Genomic DNA, 21,058 nt, shown 5'->3' with positions numbered 1-21,058 from the left:
CAGTGAGTGGCATGGTATATGTTTTGATGCGTCTATACTGACCAGCTCTGTACTCGCAGTTCACTCAGAAGATGGTGTCAGGTGACAAACGTACTGGTTTTGTGAGTTATCTCTGAATTTGTCCACGGTGAGGTCAATGACATGTTTTATATGTCTATACTGACAAGTTATGGACTCGCAGTTCACTCAGAAGTTGGTGTTAAGTGACCACCTGGTGTTGTGAGTTATTTAGGAATCTGTCCACAATTAAAACTCATTCAGCCTGGAGTAATGCCCCGACATTAAAATTTCTTTCATTAGAATGGTGAACACGTTCCTCCTACATATGCACAACCCACAAAGGGAACTAACTTCTACAGTATTTCCAGCTGTGTCCCCCCCCCCCCAGCCCCCATCCTCACCTTGTCAGTTTGGAGGAGAAATCTGTGAATTTCAGTCAATTTTGTTTTTCTGCGTCAATATGGCAGGGGATCCTGACAAGGCTGTCGACTCCCTTGGGCTGAATGACATACGATATGTCTCGGGTTAGTGCCTTCAATAGAGTCAGCACCTGATATCACAGTGTCGCCACTCTGCGATGCTACAGAGATGCAACCAGCTTCCCCTCTCTTAGACAGGCGCAACAGCCAAGCGGTTAAAGTGTTGGACTTTCAACCGGATGGTTCTGGGTTCAAATCCTGGTCATGGTGTCTGGTGGGTCAAGGGTGGGGATTTTTCTGATCTTCCAGATCAACTGAAGTGCAGACCAGCCACTGCCAAATCCCTTTTCGTGTCGATGGAAGATTGTGTAATCCAGGCCAGTGTTTGGTGGGTTATGGAAACAAGAACATACCCAGCATGCACACCACCTGAAAAGAGAATATGGCTGCCTACATGCTGGGTAAAAATGGTCTTACTCATAAAAGCCCACTCGTACATATGAATTGACATAAAAAGTTGAAGTCCACAAACACAGATAAAAACAACTGTTAACTAGTTGACTAAGTTATAACCTAGGTATTTTCTATGGAATAAAAAATGGATGCTTGAAGTGGAGAGTTTCCAAGTGCAAAGCTTCAATAATATTTATTTTCAGATGTAACTTATTTGTGACCTCACACAAACAGACACGCACAGAGAGAAAGCAAAAAAGACCAAGATCAGTAGTAAATCGCCATTACAAACAGGTAAAACTATACCAATCACATTTTATTGCCCAAACAATGTAAAATATATTTTCTAAACAATTTCCAGAACAAGTCATAAATACTACTGTATTTTAAAATTTTAAAAAGTCAAGAAGCTCAAAGCAAAAAAAATAAATAGATAAATGAAATAAAAAAACATGACAGAAATATGAAGCCAGTGTACAAAAACCAATACAAACAGGTTTATGAAATGCTCCTGTACATTTTTGATACCACACATGATCCGTTTATTGTGTGTTAACTCTACATAAACCTCAAAAGAGAGACAGACAGCAAGTGCTAACCAAGCTCAATCAATAAAATACAGAGAAAGGCACAGTCGAGTTTGAATCACAACACAGTTTCACGCTAATCACCCGATTTATGTACTTTTCATCCAAAAATGTGCATCCACAAATACAGCACAATTAATTCTGTCTTCATACTAATCACTTAACCTGATTCCTTTTTGTTTTGTCTGACAAATGGTTGTATATTCGCAAACATAATTCTGTCTACATGCTGCTTCCCTAATTTCTTTTCATTTTATCTGACAAATGGCTGTGTGTTGACAAACACAATTCTTCGTGTGAATCTCATACCTTATTTCCTTTCGTTTATCTGACAACAACACAACACAGTTATATATGTGGTCATGTGAATCGCATACCTTATTTCCTTTCGTTTATCTGACAACAACACAACACAGTTACATATGTGGTCATGTGGATCGCATACCTGATTTCCTTTTCTTTATCTGACAACAACACAACACAATTACATATGTCTTCGTGTGAATCACATACCTGTTTCCTTTTATTTATCTGACAAACAGCTTCAAAAAGATCAGAATGTCTGTACATGCTATAAATGCTGTCTGAGTCAACACCTGTATCAAAGCAAAACAAACCTCTGGCTCTTCTAAACTCCCCCCCCCCTTTCCATCAACTGAGACAAACGCGGTTCCATGAGCTGCTTTTAACACCACACACAAAAATGGTGCAACCCTATTTTTCACCCATGACTCAGTTTTTGAAGATGATGTTATTAATCTGTATGAAAGAAAATATCTGAACTAAGAACATGTTGTGGTGTTAAATGACCTTGACTGAAAATATTGAACTGTGACCATGAGAAAAAGAATGCGGCGGAGGGGGGGGGGGAGCTTAATTATGAAGTGTTGCAAGCTTACAAGCGAGACTTTCAGAAATGTCAGCGTAAGTATCATATACTGAGTATAAATCTGAAATATGCCGGAAAATGCATGAAATATATAACAATGAAAAGAAATGTGATCTCTTTGTAGCCAAACACCAGAAAAATGAACAGAACATTTTCTTTCACACAAAAAATATAAAATATATATCTGTATGTCATGTTCATGGCATGCCATATTTTTTTTTTCTGATAATGAACAGGAAGAGAATCTAACCTCACATTGACTGCATCGAGGTATGTCCAATGAAAATGTTCAAAAGCGTCGGTGAACACTTTCTATGGAATGCCGAGGAATTCTTGGGCCTTACATTTTGACGTATTTCAGTTCACATCACATTTATTTCACCCTCCCTTTAAAACAGGAAACTTTAACAAGTAATCTGTAACACATTTATTAGATACATGCTTCAAACTTTTAATAACTTTACATTTTTGTGTTTTTTTCCTGCACATTTTTTTTATTTGTAAGTCTGTTCTTTAAACCAAAAAAATACAATACTACTTTTTCAACAAGTTTGTCAGTTTAGTGAGTTGTACAAAACCACCATTCTTGGATCACACTTACACCTGTGGTTCCACGACTTGTGTGTGCACTGCCAATATTCTCTTGGTCTCTTCACCAATACAACCCATTTTCAGAATATCACCTACAAAAAAATACCATGAACTTTTTCGCCTAATTTACTTCTTTGTTTTTATCACCAATACAATCATATTCCAAAAAAACCCACCTTAAACATTTTCACCTGTTTAAAAACAAAACCTACGATCATACAAACACCTTCAACATTTTCATCAATCTAACCACAACAGACCAATGACGACTCCATTAATTTCTGACATCAACAGCAGTCTATACAAAAACAACAAAGAGTAAAAACAACAACAAACAATAAAAGAAGACACAAACACACAAAAAAATCTATGAAAATCTTTTGTGTGGAGAGAGAAATGCATTCATAATGTTCCCGCAATCTTCCTCAGAAAATCATAATTCTCTTCTGCTCAAGACAAGTACAAGTACGCTTGCTCATCAGTGAAGGGCTGTCATCTCACCAAGATGCAACTGAGCTTACAGGTCAGGATGTCCGTCAACATTCTTACTTAGGACTTCTTCCTCTCAAGTTTGCATTACTTTTCCTTCAGCAAAACCAGTTACACCGTTGATGAGTACACAAAAGAAGTAGCAACTGCACTTGCGCCACCACACACTGATCTTATTTCAGCAGTCAGACAGTTAATATGATTTATCTCCAGTGTACAGAAAAGCAAGGTTTGCATGGCCTCCCGGCGACCTAAACATCCCTAGTTCCATGTGAACTGCTGACAGAGAAACCAGGTGTGGCCGTGCATGGGGGACTTGGGACTGAGTGGCATGGGAAGCCACCGAAAACACCGCAGATAATTGGGCAGCAAAAAACAACAAAAATACATATATGTTTGTCACTGTACATAGTATGTTTAAAAAAAAATTCAAGGAACAAAAGACAGCTGTGTGAGAGGCAGGAACAGCAGAGAGTTTGGGAGAGAGTGGGAGAGAGTTCTAAGCCTGGTAGGTGGTGGACGACACATTGCCTCCGTGGCCCGTCCAGTTGGTGTGAACAAACGTGCCCGGGTTGTCCAGACGTTCATAGGTGTGTGCCCCAAAGTAGTCACGCTGAGCCTGTTGGGGGTGAGGGGAGGGGGGGAAAGCAATGAAGGAAAAAAATGTAAGGCACAGGAGTATGTATGTACCTGAAGGCAGTGTACAGTGGTGCACATACAATACAGTGCATGCATCACAACACAATACAGTGCATAAAATACAACACAGTACAATACAGTGTATACAACATAGTACAATACAATATGGTGTATACAACACAGTACAATACAATGTATACAACGCAATACAGTGCATTCAATACAATATATACAACATAGTAGAGTGCATTCAATACAACACAATACAGTGCATACAATACAGTGTATACAACACAACACAGTGCATACAGTGTATACAACACAATACTGTGCATACAATACAGTGTATACAACACAATACAGTGTATACAACAATACTGTGCATACAAACAGTGTATACAACACAATACAGTGCATACAATGCACTGTATACAACACAACACAGTGCATACAGTGTATACAACACAATACTGTGCATACAATACAGTGTATACAACACAATACTGTGCATACAATACAGTGTATACAACACAATACTGTGCATACAAACAGTGTATACAACACAATACTGTGCATACAAACAGTGTATACAACACAATACTGTGCATACAAACAGTGTATACAACACAATACTGTGCATACAAACAGTGTATACAACACAATACTGTGCATACAGTGTATACAACACAATACTGTGCATACAATACAGTGTATACAACACAGTACAGTGCATACAATACAACACAGTACAGTGCATACAATACAACACAATACAGTGCATACAATGCAGTGTATACAACACAATACAGTGCATTCAATACAATACTGTGCATACAAACAGTGTATACAACACAATACAGTGCATACAACACAATACTGTGCATACAAACAGTGTATACAACACAATACAGTGTATACAACACAATACAGTGCATACAATGCAGTGTATACAACACAATACAGTGTATACAACACAATACTGTGCATACAAACAGTGTATACAACACAATACAGTGCATACAATGCACTGTATACAACACAACACAGTGCATTCAATACAACACAGTAGAGTGCATTCAATACAACACAAAACAGTGCACACAATACAATACAAAACAGTTAATACACTGGATGCAACACAATACAGCACATACAATACTATACAAAGCAAACAACTCAATGCAGATACTGCATACAGTACAATGCGGTGCACACAACAAAATATAAAACGGTGTATACAATAATATTACTATTCAACACAGTATGATGCATACAATATAAAACAGTGCATACAATATAATATCATACAACACAGAACAGTGCATACAATACAATACTATACAACACAAAATAGTGCATACAATACAGTACAATACACACTCTATACAACACAAAATAGTGCATACAATACAGTACAATACAATACTATACAACACAAAATAGTGCATACAATACAGTACAATACACACTCTATACAACACAAAATAGTGCATACAATACAGTACAATACACACTCTATACAACACAAAATAGTGCATATAATACAGTACAATACACACTCTATACAACACAAAATAGTGCATACAATACATTACAATACACACTGTATACAACACAAAATAGTGCATACAATACAGTACAATACACACTCTATACAACACAAAATAGTGCATACAATACAGTACAATACACACTCTATACAACACAAAATAGTGCATACAATACAGTACAATACACACTCTATACAACACAAAATAGTGCATACAATACAGTACAATACACACTCTATACAACACAAAATAGTGCATACAATACAGTACAATACACACTCTATACAACACAAAATAGTGCATACAATACAGTACAATACACACTCTATACAACACAAAATCCCACACTCTACACTTTTTCCTCCTCCTCCACTAGACCTCCAGTGGTAGTGTGGACGCCAGTCATCCCAATGAGAAGATACTAGATAAACCCAGGTCCCGTGTGCAGCGAGCACATACAAGAAACCACGGCAACAAAAGCACTGTCCCTGGAAAATTTTGTAGAAAAACCCACTTTGGCAGGAAAACGAGCACGCTTGCAGGCAGAAAAAAACCCACAAAAACTGTAGCAACACGCTCTCCTTGGGGAGGGCAGCCTGAATTTCACACTGGCTGAAAAATCTACTATGACTAAAGAGCAATACAATACAATACAATTCAATACAATACAATACGATGGAACACAATGCAAGACAAGACATACAACACAATACAGCTAGTTTAACACAAACCAATACAACACAATCCAGTGCATACTACATAATACAACGCAACATAATGCCATGCGAATGCTGGGCTGTCAGAACATATATATATATATATATGATAGTCAGTTGTGTCCGACTATGACCATCAGAACAGCAGAGGAGGCAACTGCTGTTCCGACTATTTGGGCGAGAATTTGATTATAGGATTTAGGACAGTCGGCGTTGGGATGGTTCCCAAAGGCCAACTAGCCCACAAGGCTGCAGCACTAAAAGCCAGTGCAATTTCGCCTCTTAGTTTGAGAGTCATAGTCCTTCACAAAAGACTAAGCTGTAAATGGTTTCCCATTGACTGGAGAAACCATTGATAATACAGCTCTCACTTTGTTGATGGCCCAAATGTAGACTTATGTCAATGTGTGATATAATACAGACCTGAATGAGGTTGGCTGGAAGCTGAGCGGAGCGGTAGCCATCAAAGAAAGCCAGGGCCGTGCTGAAGGCTGGGGTGGGGATACCCAGCATCACTGCCTGAGACACCACACGGCGCCACGACGCCTGGAACACACAGACATGTGTCATCAGTGTGTGTGTGTGTGTAAGATGGGGGTGGGGATACCCAGCATCACTGCCTGAGACACCACACGGCGCCACGACGCCTGGAACACACAGACATGTGTCATCAGTGTGTGTGTGTTTGTTGGTGCAAGATTTTTTTTTTTTTTTGCTGCCCCATCATCTGCACTGTTTCAGTGGCATTACTACCATGCCACTCATTCCGAGTGTCCCGTACACAGCCACACCAGGGTTCGTCTGTTGCAGACCCAGTGCCGGCAGTCCTTAGGGAACCATCCATGTTAAGTCGCCAAGAGGCCACACACCAGAGGAGACCCTGCACTTTGGTAGTGTTCGGTTGTGGCTCTTCCTATTTAGCATACCTAGGACACCACCTACTAAGCCCCCTACTGACAACAATAATGGCTTAGTCGCAGAGCGAGACTGAGCGAGCGTCCCTCCCAGAGTAGAGACCGCCACCACATCCCTCCAATGGCAGTCCCAAGACTTGCCCCAAGCATGGTGGGGTCTGTGTAGTCACTGTGTGTGTGTGTGTGTGTGTGTGTGTGTGTTTGTGTGTGTGTGTGTGTGTGTGTGTAAAATAGGGGTGGGGATGCCCATATCTGTGTCATCTGTGTGTGTGTGTGTGTGCGTGTGTATGTGTTTGTGTGTGTGTGTAAGACAGGGGTGGTGATACCCATGCCAGTGTCCTCAGTGTGTGTGTGTGTTTGTGTGTGTGTGTAAGACAGGGGTGGTGATACCCATGCCTGTGTCCTCAGTGTGTGTGTGTGTGTGTGTGTGTGAAATTGGGATGAGGATACCAATGTCTGTGTCATCAGTGTGTGTGTGTGTGTGCGTGTGCGCATGTAAGCATGCGGCCAATCAAGAAACACCTGGCGAAGACACCTCCAGGCAGACATCAAGAAGACAGGCCATACCTGGAGACAGACAGAGGCAAAGGCACAGGCTGGGGGACAATGGGGTCTCTTGCTGACAGGCCCACACTCCAGGAGGGGTGAAAGAGTAGAAGAAAGGTGGCTGCACTCACCTGACAGTTCTGTATGGCACCCTTGAAGAATGAGTCCAACAGGAGGTTGCTGAGGTCAGGGTTCTTGTCGAAGGCCTGCTTGATGTTGCCCAGGAAGACGCTGCAACACACATCATCGGCTTCCTGAATATTTATCTGCCTTTTGTTGCTTATTGCCCAGCTGACCACACAGGGCAATGGCAGGGCTGAAAACCTGTATATACTGATCATGTACAGCCTGAAAAAAAATTCTATGTCATGGAACAGAAAATTAAGCACAAATACAGTCACATCCATGCACATACACCAAAGACATGCCTCTTGACACCAAATATTCTGTCAATTTCAGGCAAGCATTTCAACCAAGGTACCATTTGCAGCACGCACCTGGCGCACGCAGGGGAACCTACTTCAACAAAAGGGTTGTGACTGGCAAAAATTCTGCAGAAAAATCCACTTTGACAGCAAAACAAATACACTAGCAGACTAGAAATAATCATCTTTTTTAATGTAAAGACGGCACTGCACAATGACAATGCACACTTCTGGGGAGAGAGCAGCCCCAAATTTCACACAGTGCTGACAAAAAGTAACACAGTACAACTGCAAGCCATGTAAATTCATGGTGGGAGCATTATCGGACTTAATGTCGTTCTGTGGAGGTATCTGTATTTGTATTTCTTTTTATCACAACAGATTTCTTCAGGCTGCTCTCCCCAGGGAGAGCGCATTGCTACACTACAGCGCCACCCCTTTTTTTTTGTATTTTTTCCTGCAGTTTTATTTGTTTTTCCTATCCAAGTGGATATTTCTACAGAATTTTGCCAGGAACAACCCTTTTGTTGCCGTGGGTTCTTTTACGTGCGCTAATGCGTGAGGTAATGCATACATCAACTTTCGGTCAGCAAACGTGTCAAAAAATTCTCTTTTAAAGATAAGAAAGTCTTCTTGTGTACTGGATCTTGACACGTGCGGTGGTCAAATGGTATACCACGCTGGATTCTTGCCCGAGTTTCCTGAGTTTGATCCCCTTTCACACCTGGTGGGTTGATGGTGGAGATTTTTCCAGTCTCCCAAGTCAACGTACATGCAGACTGCTAGTGCCTGAAACCCCTTAGTGTGAATACGCACACAGATCAAATATGCACACAAAAGACCCTGTAATCCAAGTAAGCATTCGGTGGGTTCTAGAAACAAGAACATACCCAGCATGCACACCCCCAAAAATGGAGTACGGCTGCCTTCGTGACAGGTCATACACGCAAAATGTTACATGTCTGTGTGAGTATATGTGCATGTGTATGACTGAAACCTGAAACAAGAACGCCAGAGAATCGACAGACAGACAGAAAATACGAAAAAACTTAGCCGTATGAAGAGCACAGGTACAGGAGTCATGATGGCTGCCGGAAAAAGAGGGCGATAACCAGCGGGACAAAGGGGAGGTTACCTACTTCCGGGAGGTTATCGGCCGTAGTTTCGTCTGCTCCGCATGGGCGGATAGTTTGCACAGGACAGGAATGTCAGACCCCTGCCGGAGTCTGCACTAGTTGGGTCACGGTTAAGTATGTGTAATTAAAACCTGATTCAATGAAACAGGAAATGAATGATGAGGGCCCAATGGCAGCAGTCAGTCGGCTCTACCCAACGTAGGCAACATGTTGTGCAAATGACTCCGTGTTTGTAAAGCACATAAGAGCTTGGTCTCCGACCGAAAACAGGTGTTATATAAGTATCCATATCATCATCAGCGTTATACAAGTATCCGTATCACCATCATCAGCATTATACAAGTATCCGTATCATCATCATCAGCGTTATACAAGTATCCATATCATTATCATCAGCGTTATACAAGTATCCATATCACCATCATCAGCATTATACAAGTATCCATATCACCATCATCAGCATTATACAAGTATCCATATCATCAGCAGCAGCATTATACAAGTATCCGTATCACCATCATCAGCATTATACAAGTATCCATATCATCAGCAGCAGCGATATACAAATATCTGTATCACTATCATCAGCGTTATACAAGTATCCATATCATCATCAGCAGCAATATACAAATATCCGTATCATCAGCAGCAGCGATACACAAATATCCATACCATCAGCAGCAGCACTATACAAGTGTCCATACCATCAGCATCACCATCATGCGAGTATTTCCATCATCATCATGAGCGTTACACAAATATCCATATCATCATCATCGTGTGGTGTCTGGCATCTCCTACCTGCGGATGATGCAGCCGCCGCGCCACATCAAGGCAATGGCGCCCATGTTGAGCTTCCAGCCCAGCTCCCTGGCCGTCTCCCTCATCAGCATGAAGCCCTGGGCGTAGGACACGATCTTGGAGGCGTACAGCGCCTGTAGGGACACACACAGTGACAGTCATTTCCTTTACAGTGCGGTTACCTCCCCCACCCACACACCCCCACAAAAACGGAGCATGACTCATTGACTGCCTACATGGTGGGTCTAAAAACAGTCATATACATAGAAGCCCACTTGTGTGCATTAGAGAACTTGAGTCACAGCCCACGAACGAAGAAGTAAAACAGGGAGAAGACAGTACGGTTACACCTGTACAACAAATGTTGTATGCGTACAGTACAGTCACACTTACACAAACATAATCTACAGTGCCTTCATTCACAGCTTGATGATCATTTCCTTTACAGTACAATTACATCTGTACACAGCGAGTGGAGTGATGGCTTGAAGGTAACGCGATTGCCTTGGAAGCGAGAGAATCTGAGTGCACTGGTTCGAATCCCAGCAGTTGCCAGCATTTTCTCCCCTCCGATAGACCTTGTGTGGTGGGTCTGGATGCTAGTCATTCGGATGAGACAATAATCCACTTCAATAGGAAAACAGACATAATTGCAGGCAGGAAAAAATACAAAAATATGGGTGGCGCTCTCAGTTTAGCGACATGCTTTCCCTGTGGAGAGCAGCCCGAATTTCACAAGAGAAATCTGTTGTAAAAAAAACAGTGATGCAATACGATACAGTACAGTACAGTCACACAAACACAATCTGCAGCGCCTTCATTCACAGTATGATGATACTTTCTTTTTCAGCACAGTTACACCGACACAAAGCAATGTTGTGTGCATTCAGTACAGTCACACTTGTACAAACATAAGCTACAGTACCTTCATTCACAGTACATTCACACTCATACAAAAATAATCTTGTATGCACGCAGTAGCCTTCGTTTACAGAACAGTTACACATATTGCAGTACAGTCACACTTACACAAAAACACACAACAGTACACATTCACAATTATACAAAAATAAACAGTACAGCCATACTTATACAAAACAGTCTAGAGAGATCTAGACTTACAGAGCAGTTGTTTGCTTGTTGTTGTTTTTTTTTTTTTACAGAACAGACATACTTTAGATGAGTTACAATTTGCCTGCATGAACAAGTACCACAATAATGCACTGAGACAAAGACATAATGCAAAATCAGTCCCAGCCTTAAACTTTATCCTCACATGTTGAAGACTATACATGCATGCATGCACACATGCTCTCGCTCACTCACTCACACACACACACAAACACACGGAATTAAATTGTTTTACTCCCCTTTCTCCCATCTCTCTCTCTCAGATCAAGTCTGATGTTTATTCATCCTTTTCGTCCTCCTCTACCTGAAATATAATCCTGTCCATCAGCTGATTTTGCTGGATGTTAAAAACAAAACCAACCTTTTTACTTACTCCACACATTATGTTATACATAGGTTTGTTCATTCTAAATAAAAGTTAACTGTTCACTTTTTCTCCCTGAACAATCAAGCTGAAATGTTATTTCTTTGGTGTTCATTTTACTGAATCTAAAAAACCAAAATGCAGTTACACTTACTCCACTACTCTTGTGAAATATGAATAGACTTTTTCATTCTAAATGAAAACTAATTTGTTTCATTCCCTGTCTTTAAAGAAAGGCTTCATAAACATCACCTTTTTGATGTCCTCCACAAACGTTTTCTTGTTTCCAGAGAATTTTTCTGAAGGCCCAGAGATTTCTTTGCTGGCCAGCTCTCTCTCGTCTTTCAAAGACGACAGGCAGCGAGCAAAAACAGCTTCTCCTGTAAACACACACACACACACACACATCTATATAGTAAAACATATCTTTTTCAATAAGAAACTGACTTAAAACAACCAAATCATTTGGACAGGAAAATAAACTAACATCCCACAAGCAGCATGCACTTTGCACACATAAGAGAACCCACAGCACACAAAAGGGTTGTCCCTGGTGAAATCCTGTAACAGCATTCACTTTGATCATAAACAAATACACTTGCAAACAGAAGAAAAACAAAGCAAAAAAATATATATATGTGCAGTGTTGGACTGTGGCGACACGCTTTTACTGCAGAATTTCACACAAAACATTCTGTTTTGACAAAAAAATATTACCATACTAAAACAACACGCAGCATCAGCAACAATGTAGTGACTGACCAATCACAAAGCTTGAGTAAAACATGACACCGTCGGTTGCTATCTGAAACATTCATCTCTCATATAGCTCTTGCATGCTGACTTGTCTCGCTCCCACAACTTTAATGCACACACCTATGAATGAATGAATGAAATGGATACTTCTATAGCGCCTATCCTTGATCGGAGACCAAGCTCTAAGCACTTTTCAAACTTGGGGTCATTTGCACAACAGGCTGCCTACTTAGGTAGAGCCAACTGATGGCTGCAGTTGGGCGCTCATCATTCGTTTCCTGTGTCATTCAATCAGATTTCAGGCATGCACACATACACACTAAGACAGACGTGTAGCATTTTACGTGTATGACCCTTTTATTTACTTACCCAGCCATGTATGCAGCCATACTCCATTTTCCAGCATGTGCATGCTGGGTATGTTCATGTTTCCATAACCCAACAAACACGAACATGGATTACAAAATTTTTCAAATGCGCGTTTATCTTGTGTGTGTGTATGTACACAAAGGGGGTTCCGGCACCTATCACACCATTCAAAACACTTGCTCACTGACTGGCCAATCACAGCGACCACACACACCAACCACGTCATTCATAACACTCGTTTACTGACTGAAAATATCATAGTGACAGCACACACCTATCACACCAGTCAAAACACTCGCTCAATGGGCTCAATAGCAGAGTGGCTAAAGCGTTGGACTTTCAATCTGAGGGTCCCGGTTCGAATCTCGGTAATGGTGCCTGGTGGGTGAAGGGTGGAGATTTTTCCAATCTCCCAGGTCAACATATGTGCAAACCTGCTAGTGCCTGATCCCCCTTCATGTGTATACACAAGCAGAAGATCAAATACGCATGTTAAAGATCCTGCAATGCATGTCAGCATTCGGTGGGTTATGGAAACAAGAACATACCCAGCATGCACACCCCTGAAAAAGGAGTATGGCTGCCCACATGGTAAAAACAGTCATACACGTAAAAACCAACTGGTGTATACAAGTGAACGTGGGAGTCACAGCCCATGAAAGAAGGAGAAGAAAACACTCGCTCACTGACTGACCGATCAGAGTGACGGGGACGCCGTACTCCAGGGAGGAAATGGCCGTCCACTTCCCTGTGCCCTTCTGACCCGCAGAGTCTCTTATCTTCTCCACCAGGGCTGTGCCGTCCACGTCCTTGAACTTCATGATGTCACGGGTGATTTCGATCAGGAACGACTCCAGCTCGCTTTTGTTCCAGGTGTCAAACACCTGTGATAAGAACACGTGTGGTCATGGGTTGTCAAACACCTGCGATCATGTGGCCATGGGTTGTCAAACACCTGCGATCATGTGGCCATGGGTTGTCAAACACCTGCGATCATGTGGCCATGAGTTGTCAAACACCTGCGATCATGTGGTCACGGGTTGTCAAACACCTGCAATAGGAACACGCGTGGACACGGGTTGTCAAACACCTGGAATAGGAACACATGTGGTCACGGGTTGTCAAACACCTGCAATAGGAACACGTGTGGTCAGGGGTTGTCAAACACCTGCAATAGGAACACGTGTGGTCACGGGTTGTCAAACACCTGCAATAGAAACACGCGTGGACACGGGTTGTCAAACACCTGGAATAGGAACACATGTGGTCACGGGTTGTCAAACACCTGCAATAGGAACACGTGTGGTCAGGGGTTGTCAAACACCTGCAATAGGAACACGTGTGGTCACGGGTTGTCAAACACCTGCAATAGGAACACGCGTGGACACGGGTTGTCAAACACCTGGAATAGGAACACATGTGGTCACGGGTTGTCAAACACCTGCAATAGGAACACATGTGGTCAGGGGTTGTCAAACACCTGCAATAGGAACACGTGTGGTCACGGGTTGTCAAACACCTGCAATAGGAACACGCGTGGACACGGGTTGTCAAACACCTGGAATAGGAACACATGTGGTCACGGGTTGTCAAACACCTGCAATAGGAACACATGTGGTCAGGGGTTGTCAAACACCCGTGATAGGAACATGTGTGGTCAGGGGTTGTAAAACACCCGTGATAGAAACACGTGTGGTCACAGGTTGTCAAATACCTGCATGTGTGGTCACGGGTGATTTTGATCAGGAAAGACCACTAGCTCACTTTTGTTCCAGCTGTCTAACACCTGTGACAGGAACATGTGTGTTGATAGCAGGTACAGTGGTGGTCCAGTGCTTTGAAATGAGTGTCCACGGGTTCGACTACCATGTCTTCTGTGTCTCTTGCTATTTTGCTTTCCACTCCACAGGACTTACCTATCTTTCTGACCTTATCAATGCTTACCACTCCACAGGACCTACCTATCTTTCTGACCTTATCAATGCTTACCACTCCACAGGACCTACCTATCTTTCTGACCTTATCAATGCTTACCACTCCACAGGACCTACCTATCTTTCTGACCTTATCAATGCTTACACTCCACAGGACCTACCTATCTTTCTGACCTTATCAATGCTTACCACTCCACAGGACTTACCTATCTTTCTGACCTTATCAATGCTTACCACTCCACAGGACCTACCTATCTTTCTGACCTTATCAATGCTTACCACTCCACAGGACCTACCTATCTTTCTGACATTATCGTTGCTTACACTCCACAGGACCTACCTATCTTTCTGACCTTGTCGTTGCTTACACTCCACAGGACCTACCTATCTTTCTGACCTTATCAATGCTTACACTCCACAGGACCTACCTATCTTTCTGACCTTATCGTTGCTTACACTACCTCGAACCCGAATGACAGACGCTTTCTTTTTCTTTTTTTCTCTCTCTTTTTTAAAATAAAATGGCAAAGCGCATTTACACGTTTCAGCATAGCTCTCACATACCTGAACATAGAGTAAAATCATTATCATTACCTCCGCCATCTCGTCGTGCGACATGCCCAGTGCGTCCTTCATGAGGCTGTAGGCCTCGCAGATCAGCTGCATGTCTCCATACTCTATGCCGTTGTGCACCATCTTCACAAAGTGACCCGCCCCCTCAGGGCCTACCTGTAAGACACACACACACACACACACACACAGAGTCAAACACACACGTTTCACACATATCAGCTGTATGTCTCCATACTCTATGCCATTGTGACCATCACCCTCAGGGCCCAGCTGTAAGACACACACACACACACACACACACACACACACAGAGTCAAACACACACATTTGACACAGATCAGCTGTATGTCTCCATGCTCTATGCCGTTGTGACCATCACCCTCAGGGCCCAACTGTAAGACACACACACACACACGCACACACACAGAGTCAAACACACACATTTAACACAGATCAGCTGCATGTCTCCATACTCTATGCCGTTGTGCACCATCTTCACAAAGTGACCCGCCCCCTCATGGCCTACCTGTAAGACACACACACACACACACACACAGTCAAACATACACATTTCACACAGATCAACTGTGTGTCCCTGTACTCTATGCTGTTGTGCACCATCTTCACATAGTGACCATCACCCTCAGGGCCCAGCTGTAAGACACACACACACACACACAAACACACATACACACACAGAGCTGAAAACACAAAGGATCAACTGCATGTCTCCGTGCAGTTGTGTGCCATTTTTCACAAAGTGTCCTGCCTCTCCCTAGCCCACCTAGCAGTCACAGACACAGAGGTAATCAACTCAAGTCATCACTCTTATTGTTTTCTGCTGTTGTTGTTGTTTTAAATTCAACTACAACATTGTACAAAGAATAAAAACACACTTAATGTAATGTTTTGTAGTAGTTGTTCTCTTTTTTTGGTTAGTTTTCTTCAGAAATTGGATATTCTATTTTTTTTATGAAAATCTCAAAACTGATTTCTGTCCCCAGACCGAAAGAATTGCACCTGTGGCTAGATGGAAGGTGAACGAATGGACGTGGTTTTGAAACAAAAGGTTAACAATTAAACAAAGTGAGCGAACAGAAATCAAAACAGTCCAACTCACCCAGTCACAACAGGGTTCATTCCCAGCTTTGGCTGATATGGACTGGAAAATATTCTTGATAGCAGGCCTGAAAAAGCAATTGTCTTCAAAATGTGAAGAATTCAAACAAATTGGTTTAAACATCCCATAGACTTTTATGGCCAAAGTGGCAGTAAATGCGTATCATCAATGCAGAGTCCAACAGTTGGGTTTTTTTTCAGTCGCTTAAAAAAAAACAACTACAAATAAAAAACTTAAAAGGCCAAGAATCTTTGATCATTGAGTGAGGAACCTGGATGAAAGCATTGTAGTTGGAGTGCTGGCATACGCCCCTTGAATTTGTATTTATTTGTATTTGTATTTATATTTCTTTTCATCACAACAGATTTCTCTGTGTGAAATTCGGGTTGCTCTCCCCAGGGAGACCGCATCGCTACACTACAGTGCCACCCCTTTTTTTTTTTTTGTATTTTTTCTTGCGTGCAGTTTTGTTTGTTTTTCCTATCAAAGTAGATTTTTCTACAGAATTTTGGCAGGAACAACCCTTTTGTTGCAGTGGGTTCTTTTACGTGCGTTAAGTGCATGCTGCACACGGGACCTCAGTTTATCGTCTCATCTGAATGACTAGTGTCCAGACCACCACTCAAGGTCTAGTGGACTGGGAGAAAATATCGGTGGCTGAGCCGTGATTCGAACCAGCACACTCTGATTCTTTCGCTTCCTAGGCAGACGCATTACCTCTAGGCCATCACTTCACATAATCATCCAGTGCATAAAAGAGAACCATCATTATGGTCGGAAAGATCTTTCCGGGATTGTTTTCTTGATCTTCTTCTTCTTCTTTTTATTCTTTATTTTATCAACAGTCATTTCTAAATAATTGGTTCACTTAATAAAGTTTTAATTCAGATGGAACAGATCACTACTGTGCTTCATTTATCACTGACAGATAAAATGCTTCTTTTTTTCAACAAAGACACAAAATTAAAAACTTACATAAATAGAGAAGAGAGAGAGAGAGAGAGAGAGAGAGAGAGAGACAGAGACAGAGAGAGAGACAGAGAGAGACAGAGAGAGAGAAACAGAGATGCAGATACACATACTGTAGAAAAAGAGAGAGAGAAAGAGAACGAACGAACGAACGAACGAACGAACGAAATTTTATTTTACGAGGGTAAAGGAGTAAGCACAAAGTACTTTTTTACATCCAGCCCTCTGGGCATGAATAATAATTGGAAAAAAAGCAACAAAGTAAAAAAAAAAAAAAAAAAAAAAAAAAAAAAAAAAAAAAAAAAGCCAGAGTCAATTCACAACATCAACGTCAAAATTGCATAAGCATGTGCAAACATAACATAGAACGTATGTACAATACAATATCGCGATAGATGAATAACAACGAGGACAATAGGGTAGGGGCGTGGTGGAGAGCGGAAGGAAGAATGGACAAGAGGAAGAGTAAAGAAGGCAGGGGAGGCTGACAACAGACAGATATAGTGACAGTGACAGTGGAGAGACATAGAGACTGACAGGGGAGGAGAGAGGCGTATATATATTGACAATCTATACATGATTTTTTGTTTATAATTGATATGTGTCACATAATCACATGTTTTTCAATAAATGTGCACGATATATGTTTTTAAAGTTAGGGATGCTTTTTACAGTGTTTACATTGAGGCAGGATAATAATTCATTCCATAAACAGCCCCCTGAATAAGACAGACTAGATTTAAAAAGATCGATCCTTGGAAGTGGTACCATAACTTTATGAAGATGACGATGAGTGTTGATTACAAATTTATTCTTCAGCGAGGGGGGAGCAAATCCAGACATGATTTTGAACATAAATAGACCTTTGTTAAATAGAAGTTTTGTTTTCAGTGGGAGGATATCGAGAGCTTTATAATCAGATACAGTCAATGATGAAGATTTTAAAAGAATCAATTTTACAGCTCTTCTATGCAGACTCAATAGAGGTTTTATAATACTGTCACTCGCCGAATCCCACACTGTCGAAGCATAGTTAATGTGTGATTCTATATAAGTACTGACAAATAGTTTTCGGCAGTGAAGATCCAAAAAGTGTTTGATTCTAGACAGTTGATAGATATTTTTTGATACCTGTTTGCATAACAGAGAAATATGATGTGACCATGACAAATTATTATCGATAGTGATGCCAAGGATTTTATGGTGGTCAACTTCTTCAATCTTGTCACCTTTGATGAAAATAGGCGAACAGTTTATGGATATATTTTGACGTTTTTGTCTTGTTGTGATTATTAGGAATTTTGTTTTTTTAGGATGGAGACACATGTGGTTTAGTTCGGACCATTCAATCAATCGGTCAATACTTTCCTGAAGAGAAAGAGATACGATACATAGGTTAGTATGACTAGTATGAATGGTGGTGTCATCAGCAAACATTTCACATGGTGTCTTGATAGATAAGGGTAGGTCGTTAATATATGCAGAAAATAAGATAGGTCCCAAAACAGAACCTTGAGGTACACCATAGTTAATTGGTAATAACATTGATTTTGAACCATTTGTGGACACAAGTTGTTTTCTTTCAGAGAGAAAAGATGAGATAAGTTCTAATGTATTCAAAGACAAACCATAAATCTTTAGTTTTTTCAGGAGGAGAGAATGATCAATCACATCAAAAGCCTTCATAAAGTCGACAACAAGGGCTCCAGTAATTTCGTTATTATTAATGTTAGTAAGCCATTGATCTACTAAATTTGTTAGTGCAGAATGACATGAGTGATTAGCTCTAAATCCAGACTGGTTTGGATGGAACAAGTCAAAATTATTAAAATGCTTAAGAATATGTTTATTTATATGATTTTCCAGGGGTTTTGATAATATTGGCAAAATAGAAATTGGTCTGTAGTTTGATGGTTCAGATCGATCACCATTCTTATATATAGGAATAACTTTAGCAGTTTTGAGCGTTTTGGGAATCTTATTTTTTGTAATACTTAAATTATATATGTATGTGAGGGATTCTGCTATTATAGGAGCTGAGAGTTTTAATATTTTTCCGTCTATGCCATCAAGACCTCTTGTACTAGTTTGTTTTAAATGGGTCAGAGCATTATAAACTTCATGTACACATATCAAAGGAATATCTAATGTGGATGAAATATTTTTTGATTGACAGAATTTTAACAGAGCATCTAAAGAGTTAAGGTTTGATTTGTCTGATTTTATAATTGAAGTAGCTATGTTACAGAAATGTGAGTTAAGTCTATCTGTGGATATGTCTGTGAGTGATGTAATTTGTGTGGCTCTAGAGAGAGAGGGACACACAGAGAGAAAGACATAAAGGGGAACAGGAAGGATTCCTACCATCTGTCCCTCAACCTTCTACCCCTCCAGTCAAAAACAACAATAACCGTCATCACACCACCAAGACGACAGGCGCAATAGCCGAGTGGTTAAAGCGTTGGACTGTCAATCTGAGGGTCCCGGGTTCGAATCAAGGTGACGGCGCCTGGTGGGTAAAGGGTGGAGATTTTTATGATCTCCCAGGTCAACATATGTGCAGACCTGCTAGTGCCTGAACCCCCTTCGTGTGTATATGCAAGCAGAAGATCAAATGCGCACGTTAAAGATCCTGTAATCCATGTCAGCGTTCGGTGGGTTATGGAAACAAGAACGTAACCAGCATGCACACCCCCAAAAAAAACGGAGTATGGCTGCCTACATGGCAGGGTAAAAACGGTCATATACATAAAAGCCCACTCGTGTGCATACGAGTGAACGCAGAAGAAGAAGAAGACACCACCAAGACTCCACTTCCTCCAACAAAACCTTCACCAAAACAAGCCCCAAGCACTGAAACCATGTGACCTAAAGGGTGCTACTGCTAGGCAACTGGTCATTATCCTCAACAACTCTCTCTCTCTCACCACAACTTAAAGTTGCGAGCCAATGGGTCGTTCAACTCAACAATCCTCTCTCTCTGTGTCTCTCATCACAACAGTTTAAGGGTGCATGCAATAGGTCCTTAATCTCAACAGTTCTAACTCTTTTATCATAAAAACTTAAGGGTGCTAGCTAATCACGGTCTAATTTCTGTCTTATCACTACAGCATATGAGTGCTAGTCAACAGGTCATTAAACTCGACAGCTCTCTCTTATCACTACAACATTAGAGTGCTAGTCAACAGGTCATTAAACTCGACAACTCTCTCTTATCAATACAGCATATGAGTTCTAGTCAACAGGACATTAAACTCGACAGCTCTCTCTTATCACTACAACATGAGTGCTAGTCAACAGGTCATTAAACTCGACAGCTCTCTCTTATCACTACAACATTAGAGTGCTAGTCAACAGGTCATTAAACTCGACAACTCTCTCTTATCACTACAACATATGAGTGCTAGTCAACAGGTCATTAAACTCGACAACTCTCTCTTATCACTACAACATATGACTTATGAGTGCAAGTCAACAGGTCATTAAACTCGACAACTCTCTCTTATCAATACAACATATGACTTATGAGTGCAAGTCAACAGGTCATTAAACTCGACAACTCTCTCTTATCACTACAACATATGACTTATGAGTGCTAGTCAACAGGTCATTAAACTCGACAACTCTCTCTTATCAATACAACATATGACTTATGAGTGCTAGTCAACAGGTCATTAAACTCGACAA

General features: G+C 41.2%; 1 protein-coding gene across 2 annotated transcripts in view; it reads right to left on the bottom strand.

Moving 5' to 3' along the window:
* Positions 1-1,167: 1,167 nt before the first annotated feature.
* The window catches only part of LOC143287742 (6-phosphogluconate dehydrogenase, decarboxylating-like), a 38,128-nt gene continuing 18,237 nt past the window's right edge, over positions 1,168-21,058 (bottom strand). Inside the window, exons 6-14 of one of the 2 annotated variants that reach the window (XR_013055992.1) lie at positions 16,403-16,469; positions 15,304-15,438; positions 13,470-13,659; positions 11,903-12,030; positions 10,156-10,289; positions 7,925-8,024; positions 6,757-6,879; positions 1,905-4,047; positions 1,168-1,836 (exon numbers count right to left, since the gene is read on the bottom strand). Coding sequence is in view for 1 of the 2 variants with exons in the window: in XM_076595993.1 (XP_076452108.1) it covers positions 3,928-4,047; positions 6,757-6,879; positions 7,925-8,024; positions 10,156-10,289; positions 11,903-12,030; positions 13,470-13,659; positions 15,304-15,438; positions 16,403-16,469 (997 nt within the window). In the remaining variant the exon portion in view is untranslated. Of the gene's footprint in view, positions 4,048-6,756; positions 6,880-7,924; positions 8,025-10,155; positions 10,290-11,902; positions 12,031-13,469; positions 13,660-15,303; positions 15,439-16,402; positions 16,470-21,058 lie in introns of both variants that reach the window. The other variant, XM_076595993.1, reaches the window with a different exon arrangement.

This window comes from Babylonia areolata, chromosome 11 (genome assembly GCF_041734735.1).
Source record: "Babylonia areolata isolate BAREFJ2019XMU chromosome 11, ASM4173473v1, whole genome shotgun sequence".
Taxonomy (NCBI): domain Eukaryota; kingdom Metazoa; phylum Mollusca; class Gastropoda; order Neogastropoda; family Buccinidae; genus Babylonia; species Babylonia areolata.
Note: the sequence above shows the minus strand (reverse complement) of the source record. Positions and strands in the feature narration are given on the sequence as shown.